The sequence below is a fragment of the Triticum urartu genome, chromosome 4, assembly GCF_003073215.2.
Source record: "Triticum urartu cultivar G1812 chromosome 4, Tu2.1, whole genome shotgun sequence".
Taxonomy (NCBI): Eukaryota; Viridiplantae; Streptophyta; class Magnoliopsida; order Poales; family Poaceae; genus Triticum; species Triticum urartu.
The window spans coordinates 95,772,335-95,781,110 of record NC_053025.1 but is presented as its reverse complement, the minus strand read 5'-3'; the positions used below and the strand labels follow the sequence as shown (position 1 = coordinate 95,781,110).

The 8,776-nt window shown below is 54.8% G+C and overlaps 1 protein-coding gene across 1 annotated transcript; it reads right to left on the bottom strand.

The window, feature by feature from the left end:
• Nucleotides 1-3,008: 3,008 nt before the first annotated feature.
• Nucleotides 3,009-6,158, bottom strand: LOC125553618 (probable methyltransferase PMT26). The gene is made up of 2 exons (XM_048717376.1): nt 3,639-6,158; nt 3,009-3,561 (listed from the first exon to the last, which is right to left on the bottom strand). Exons 1-2 carry the CDS (start codon nt 6,095-6,097, stop codon nt 3,336-3,338), a joined length of 2,685 nt encoding a protein of 894 aa, XP_048573333.1. The 5' UTR covers nt 6,098-6,158; the 3' UTR covers nt 3,009-3,335.
• Between the last annotated feature and the right edge of the window lie 2,618 nt (nt 6,159-8,776).

The window sequence follows — 8,776 nt, the reverse complement described above, 5'->3', positions numbered from 1 at the left end:
CTGGGCTGGCCTACCGGAACCTTGGACAATCCGGTGTGCCCTGAGAACGAGATATGTGCAACTCCTATCGGGATTTGTCGGCGCATTCGGGTGGCTTTGCTGGTTTAGTTTTACCATTGTCGAGGATGTCTTGTAATCGGGATGCCGAGTCTGATCGGATTGTCTTGGGAGAAGGAATATCCTTCGTTGACCGTGAGAGCTTGTGATGGGCTAAGTTGGGACTCCCCTGCAGGGATTTGAACTTTCGAAAGCCGTGCCCACGGTTATGGGCAGATGGGAATTTGTTAATGTCCGGTTGTAGATAACATGAAATTTAACTTAATTAAAATGCCCCAACCGCGTGTGTAACCGTGATGGTCTCTTCTCGGCGGAGTCCGGGAAGTGAACACGGTGTTGGAGTAATGCTTGACGTAGGTTGTTCTAGGATCACTTCTTGATCATAGTTTTTCGACCGTGCTTTTGCCTTCTCTTCTTGCTCTCTTTTGCGAATATGTTAGCCACCATATATGCTAGTCGCTTGCTGCAGCTCCACCTCATACCTTACCTTACCTTACCTATAAGCTTAAATAGTCTTGATCGCGAGGGTGCGAGATTGTTGAGTCCCCATGACTCACAGATTCCTTCCTAAACCAGATGCAGGGACCGATGATACCGTTCCAGATGATATGACCGAGCTCAAGTGGGAGTTCGATGAAGACTCTCGCCGTTACTACGTGTCTTTCCCATATGATCAGTAGTGGTGCCCAGTTGGGGCGATCGGGGATTTTGTCGCATTTGGGGGTTGTTCTTCATTTTGGTACCGTAGTCGGACCCTGAGTGTATTGGATGAATTTAATGACTTATTTATGTATTTGTGTGACGTGGCGAGTGTAAGCCAACTATGTATCATTTCCCGTTTATTTATATTACATGGGTTGTTTGCGAAGATTACCTCACTTGCGACATTGCTTTCAAGGCGGTTATGCCTCTAAGTCGTGCTTCGACACGTAGGAGATATAGCCGCATCGAGGGCGTTACAGTCTTAGTCGTGGTCATGGTTTTTGACTCACATCGTCTTTTCTCTTGCTTCTGGCGCATCTGTTTTAGCTACTTAGTGGGGCTTGCAAGCACGTGCAATGATGCACAACTCTCCTGCGTTTTTGAGAAAAAAGCCACAATATACTTATAGGAACGATCACATGGCTATATCAAGAGGCTATAAATATGCCAGCTAGAGTTAATAACAATAATTTGAACCATCCATAAATAAACTATGTAGAATTCTTTATGGGAACCACAAAAAATACACCTTTAGGAGTCCAAAATCTTTTGAAGAAAAAGTGAAGGAAAAATAAATCCGAATTAGTGAGAAAACACAAATCAATAAAATGCTATTTGGACCAATGTCATTGCATATTTTAGGCACTACTTAGCAATGTCATATTGGGGAAATACACTAACAAAGATGGTTCTAGTTGTTTTATTGCAGAATTTGCATACACAATGAGGGTAACATAGAGGTGTGATGTTTACAACTTCAATGTTGTTGCTCTGGAGGTCATGATGGGGAAGCACCCAAGTGACTTGCTAACCTCTGAGTCAACGATATCCCTATCACAAGAAGATGATTCACCTAAGGACATATTGTACCAATGATTGAAGGACATATTGTACCAATGATTGAATCCTCCAATGGAACAACCTGTAGAAGAAGTTGTGGTCATTGTCCCGATATCTCTTGCTTGGACCGGGGCAAATCCCAATCCAGGTCTTCAATGTGAAGTCTAACGCAAGAGATGTCAACACATACGCATGGCTACCTCTGCTAAGCTTTCAAACTTGTCTCAACAAGTAAGCTAAAAGAAATTGGCGGAGCTGAAGGTGGTGGTGGTGGTTGGGGAGGGGGCTTGGACGAAGTTCTGAACATTTTTTGGGGGAGGTTTATATTACAGCCCCCCTCTCCCCAAGGATTTTTTGTGGCTCTGTCACTACTAAGTACTAATAGACTACCAGAAGTCATGTACCTTTGTGCAAAGTACTTTTCTGACAAAAATACAGTGTTATTCATCAGAGAATAGCAATATCAGTACTTTTCTGACAAAAATACAGTGTTATTCATCAGAGAATAGCAATATCGTTTACAAAATTGTAACCTTGTGAAGAAAAGAAAATCATAAAATATCTTGATGCAAAACATAAATATATGCCATAGTTTTTAGTAAGAATACGATTAAGAATTAGAGACAATATTGAGAAAGCACACGTGCAACTTGTCACGCAGAGTTTCCACGCAGCAAATCGACTATGAAACTAGTCAGTTTTGCTAGCTAACAAACTTAAGTTCCATCTTTTCAGGCCGCAATGGTATGAAGAGCCTACTGAATATATGCACATGCAAACTCATAAAAGACCCGTTCCAAAATTATGTAAACATTTCAACTAGATACATGGAAATGAAAATTGTGATCGGTGGCATGAAGTTGTGGTTGATATGAAAGGTGAAGGGTTCGGATTAAGCGGGCGATGATAAACCGAGAGTTTATGATAAGGGTGTGTCTAGAACTCAGTCGACTGAGATTTAACGAAGTCTCAATCGAGTGACGTGAGTGTGTTTTTTTTTGCTACAATCTGCACGGTTGGATGCTACAAACGGCGGCGAAAAAATGTTGCAACTGTATTGCAAGCAACAACAATAAATGCTACAACCGTTCTAACTGAAATGCTACAACCGTCAATGAAAGATGTTGCAACCGATGCGATGACGTGCTACAACCAATGAGGGAAGACATGCTACAACCAGCAAGATGGATGTTGCGACCGATAGGAAAAAAATGTTGCAAATGATGGCACAAAATGCTGCATGGTTGATTGAGACTTGGTTAAATCTCAATAGACTGATTTTTAGTAGGCTCGTTGCGGTAAATGAAATCTATTACCGAAAGTGAAGTGTACAGAACCGTGGAGAGGTGCGCCAATAAGCAGATAGCCGATAAAAATCATAGGAGAGCAGAGAAACCGTAGGGTGTAACTAAGTGGGGATCAATCTCTTAGCTATGTATTAGATTATAAGTCATATAAGTGTTGGTTCCCAATAGCATACATACATACAAACATGCCACACATACACCTACGTACTATTCCATCGCAATACAACAGATGGCAATTCACACTGGAGGGAAAACCTTAGAAAGAAGAACTAATTAGACACCGGCCGACCCAACAGAACATATGTACGCACTTCATCTTCATCTAGACAAGCTTATTTTTTGAAACCTATATCAGCCAATCAATCAGACGAATTACTCGCGAGTGGCGCGCTAGCTGTTAACTCCGATCACTGGCGAGGCGAGGTGAGGTTATCTTGTGGGCGGCCCCGGCTCGATTTCCGTGGGCCGCCACATGGTCTTCCTCGCGCAGAGCATGGCCTCCTTGCGCTTGGACACCGTCATCCTCACCTCCCAGTGCATCGACCTCACCCCCTCCACGATCTCGTCCACCGTCTCCTTGTCGTCCCGCACGATCAGCTTCCCGTTCGGCCTCAGGATCCGATCCACCTCCACCAGCACCGGCAACACCTTACACCTACCACACCCAAAAATTTCTTAGTTGTAGTCCAATGGCGATCAGTCCGACGGCGTAGTAGAGGGTGGAATGCCAACCTGGCCTTGAGCTTGGAGAAGAGGTGGTCGGCGTGGAGGAGGTCGTAGGAGCGAGGGTAGGTGCTGAAGGACTCGCACCAGTCGTGGTATATCCCGAACATGCCCCGCTCGTAGATCACCGGCAGCGTGTCCGGCGAGTCGATGTTCACCGTGTTCATCACCCACACGTTCATGTCCCGCAGCGCCGCCGCCAGCCCGCCGTACACGGCCCGCATGTCCATCACGTTCCGGACGCTCTTCCAGTCGATGCCCATGCCGGCCAGGTACGAGTTCTGGACCACCTTCTTCCAGTGCGCGTAGTCCGCCGCGAAGTCCTCGGGCGCCGCCTTCCCGTACACGCCCACCTGGCTGCTGTTCAGCCAGTAGGGCGCCTTCTCCGCCCGCTCCGGCCACTGCTGCGGCCACCGCGACCCGCGCACCGACGGGTCGGTGGGGACGCGGTGCATGCACGCCCGCAGCGAGATGTTCCACGCCGCGTTGGGGTCGTCGGACGGGTGGCACAGCGGAGGCTCCGTCTGCCGCCGTGTCTCGTAGCAATGGTTGCTCATCGGCTTCCGGAAGATGACGAGGCCCACCCGGTCGATGGTGTCCCTGGTCTTCGCCACCATCTCCCAGCACATGGCCTTGGTCAGCTTCACCATCTCGCCCCAGATCTCCACGTCCTCGGGGAGCTTCTGGTACACGGGGGTGGCGGACCACACGAAGAAACCGCCGGGCCGGACCAGGCGGTTCACCTCCAGGAGGAGCAATCCGCCGTTGATGTGCCAGGGGACTCGGCACCGGGCGCAGTGGACTATGTCGAACACGTTGCTCGGGAACTGGAGCCGCTTGGTGCCCATGACGGCGGAGATGGCCGGGATGCCGCGCTCCAGCGCGAACTGCACCTGCGCCTCGTGCTCGTCCTTGGGCGCGAACGACATGGTCAGCACGCCCCGCTCGAACATGAACCCGCCGAAGCTGGCCACGCCGCACCCCACGTCCAGCACCACCCTGCTCCGGCGGCCCCAAGCCACCTCCGGGAACGCCTGCTGGATCAGGTCGATGTAGTGCAGCGCGCCGCCGGTCTTGAACTGCGTGCCTCCGCCGGGGAACGTGAGGTACTCGCCGGAGACCTTCACCCAGTTCTGACGCTTCTTGAATTCCGCCAGCTGCGTGTGCGGAACGTTGTGGTACCAGATCTTGCTGCGGCTGACTGGCCACCGGATGGGATCTTTGTAGGACGGCGGCGCCGGGACGAGGCACGTCGGCGGGTGGGCGGGGCAGTGCCGCTCCCGGTGCTCGTAGTGAATGTCGGTCTTGAGCTTCTTGATGGCGGCCTCGTTGTCCAGGCACGGGATGTAGTCCTCGCCTGTGCTCGTGTTGCACAGCTTCCAGACGTGCGCCGGCAACGACACCGCCGCCTCCGGTTCCGCTTCCGCTTCCGCCTTGCTTGCCGCTTTCTTCTTCTTCTTCTTATTCTTTTTCTTCTCGGCGCGCGTCTTCTGCTCGTTTGTCGACTCCGCCGCCTGCGTCGTGAACGACCCGTTCTGCGCCGCCCGCTCCATCAGCAGCTCCGCCTGCCCGTTCTCCAGAGTCTCCGGAAGAAGCTTCTGCTCTTCCTCGACAACGTCCGACGTCTTCGTATCGTCGGGATTAGTGACGGCGGAGGCTTCGGTCGATACCACGGCCGCCGCCGCGTCCTCCGTCTTGTCCGTGACGGCGGTGGTCGTCTCCTCCATGATTGGCTTGGCATTGTCCTCTGAGATGAACGTCTTGTTGCCGTCATCCTTCACCACGTCGACGCCTTCCATCTTGCCGTTCTCGTCGTCGAAGGTCTGCTTCTTTGAAGAGCCGCCGCCGGCGGCCTCCTTCGGGTTTTCCTCCTGGCTGACGATGCTCTCCTTGGTGTCAGCCGGCGACTTCTCAGTGTTCGCGTCCTGACCGCCGCTGCCTGCGGTTTCCTTGGTGTCGGTAGAAGCCTGCTCCTTCACGTCTGTCACCGTGTCCTCCACGCTCTTCCCCTGGGAAGCAGCCACGGCGGCAGCGGCAGCGGCGGCGCCGTCCGTCTCGGCGGTTTCCGGCTTCACGAGCTCCCCGCCCTCCGTCCTGCCGTTCTCGTCATCGAACGACTGGTTCTTGGACGCCGGCTTCTCGCCGTCGGCCTCGCCGCCCTTGGCGTCCACGGTGGGCTTCTCGGCCTCCACAGCGGCCGTGGTGGCCTCCGCGACGACGTTGGCACTGTCCTGCTTGAAGTTGTTGGTGGCGTCGATGGAGCGGTCCTCCTCCTTCTCCTTCACGACGGCCTCCGCCGCCTTCTTGACGTCCGCCGTGGACGCCGTCACCGTGGCCGCCGGGACGGCCTCCGGCGACGGAGGGGAGACCATCCAGAAGCCGACGAGGCAGAGCACCGCGAAGACGACGACGGTCGCCGTCGAGAAGAGCGACGACCGCTGCCTCTGGTTCCGATCGAACAGGGCCATCGTCTCGTCCCCCTTCACCTCATGCAACTCCGTTCATATATGCTTCCTCACCCTCTGCCCGCACGCAGAGGTCAGATCCTGAAACACCACAGCATTCAAAATGCCGCCATGGCGATGAACAGCAAAATTTCAGGAAACTAAGCAAAGGGAAGACAATGTGTGTAACCATCCATAATACCTCGAAATTAGTGGCACGATTTCTCCTGATCAGGAACACTGGCCCGCAATGATCTCCCGGTCACTTCAATACCTAGCGACAAGAGCATGGATGCATGGCGTTAGCCTGTTCTTGGGCTGTCGGAATAATTGCGTGGCTTTCAAGGGGAGGAGAGCTCGGACGGAGGGAAGGGAGCGTTAAGCGGGGAGTGAGGGGAGACAAGTGGAGGACACTCCCCGGTTTCGTTGCTTCCGCATGCAGCACCAGTGTCCTGTATGTGCATGTGCTTTTCAAATAAGCCAAGCTTTTCAGGTTTCAACATAAAAAACTTCACCAACATTTCAAATCCATACTTTCAGTTTTCCGATCCAAATTTGGGCATACAATAGGGACAGAAATGCACGAATAAAACATGATAATCATTATCCAAAAGCTAAGTTCAACCAAAAGCAACATCATGCACATATCTCCAACACAAAGGCCGTCACAAGCTGGTGGTAACATTCCCTCCTCCCAAAAGCGCACCACCCCATTGTATCCTACTCCGCCCGTAAGGTTTTTTTTCACAGACTAGGGTAGTGCCGGAGGGTGATAATGATACATGAGTTGTATGTTACTTCTCCTCGCTCGGTTGCCCCGGTTTTGGGGTCTAGGTGAGTGAGAGGTGCTCCCTGTTCCCACCCCTTCCTAGCACCGCCGGCCACTTCGGCTGTAGTGGTCGCTCAGTGCGCTCCCGTGGCTCTGCCAGATCCAGCTCGCGTGGCAGCAAAGGATGGGGCCAGCCCGCCTCCATTCCAGATCTGCGTTTGTCCGGGGGTCTGTCCGTGGATCCGGTCTCTTCGCCGCCCCCAACTCGTCAGCGGCCATCCCTGGTCCTCCGCCGTGTATCCTACTCCGGGGCCGCGGACGCCCTCTCCACGCCGGTTAATAGTAGGAATCGCCCGATGGAGCAGCCCCGCGTAAAGTCCATTGTGGTCTGCCCTCCACCCCCCGCCGGCCACACCTCTTTGGGCCAAGCTGATGAATGGACGCCGGTCCTATCCCGCAACTCACGTCGCGCCACCGCGCGCGCCCATGCCTCCCCCGGGCGCACGCGGCGCCCCCGGGGCCAGCGGCTCTCCTTCAATGCGGACGCCGACCGCACGGCCTTCTTAAGGCGGTTCAGGGGGCTCTGCTTCCGGTGCCTCAGCTCCAAGCATCGCCGCATATATTGTAGAGACCCCATCCACTGCATTGAATGCAAACTGCCGGGCAAAATCGCCAAGGACCGCCCCCAAGTCCGGCGAGGCCGTAGTGGTAGGCTGGCACCCGCTGCTAGCCGCGCTCTTGTTCGCGAAAGGCTTCGCTTCCCCACACCACCATCACCTGCGCCGGTCATGGACCGCTACTGCCACACCGACCCAACGCGTCGGCCAAGGGACAGCCACAAGGTGGTGATCGAGTCGCCAGAGATGGAGCATCAGATGTTCCTCCTACGTCGCCACGCCGTCCTCCTGATCTCCATGGCCGAGCGGCATGCGTCGAGCTCCATGTCCATCGGCCGCGCATTCCACTCCGTGCTCCGCACCCCGGCGCACCTGCTGTGGGTGACCAGCCATGACCCCCGAGGACTTCCTCGTCCACTTCGAGCTGCCGGCGCACTGGGACAACGTCGTCCGCCTGGGCTCCATCAACGTCGATGGTGTCATCTTCACCATCAAGTCGTGGCATGAGGATGACCACGCCGACCACAAAGACTTCCTCCTCCACGTCTGTGTCGTCATCGAGAAGATGCCCATGCACCTGTGGTCCGTCAAGGGGGCGGCGAAGGTGCTCGGTGACAAGTGCATCCTCGACTGGCTCGACAGCCGCACGCACGAGTGCGGCCACATGCGGACTTTCGCATGCTGGGTGTGGGTGTACGACGTCGCTTTCATCCCGACCAAGCACACCATCTGGCGCGCGGTGCCGGTAGAGTCGAGGCCATGCTGAGCTTCTCGCCGCCGAGCCATGAGGTTCCCCCATCCTCATGTATGGCGCAACATCATGCTCATCCATGTCGACCGCGTTGAAGATTGGACGTCGTTGTCGCTGCGCGCCTCGCACTCGGGCCAGAGCATCATCCCGTCCTCTGGGTCCGAGGACAATCGCCCGTTCCCGCGGGTCTACCCGGGGACGTGGTGGATGCACATCGAGGATGGCCAGGGGAAGGGCAGGCGCCACCCTCCGGTGGTCGGCTCCTCTGGCTATGGAGGGCTTCAAATCAGGCCTCGCCGGGACCACGACGACAATTCCACCGCTCCTGGAAGGGCACGCTCCTAGGCCGCGGCCATGGCTGGCACGAGCAACCGCCATGAAGGGGCAACGGCGGCTCCGCACGTCAGCGGAGCAGGATGCCTACAAGCAGACGCCAAAGCAAGGACAACCGCCATGCTGGCAGCAGCCTCAGAGCCATCCCACCTCTGTCGCTGTTGTTGGACCAAGCATCGCGGCTCCGGAGACGATGGCGCGCCCCTCACGGCGGTGGAGGCCACTGACCCCGT

What these genes read in the sequence shown, in the direction of transcription:
- LOC125553618 (XM_048717376.1), bottom strand. Translation starts at nt 6,097, where the DNA reads ATGGCCCTGTTCGATCGGAACCAGAGGCAGCGGTCGTCGCTCTTCTCG. An exon ending in TTCTCCAAGCTCAAGGCCAG is followed by an intron (nt 3,562 to 3,638) that starts GTTGGCATTCCA and finishes TGGGTGTGGTAG; the next exon opens with GTGTAAGGTGTTGCCGGTGC.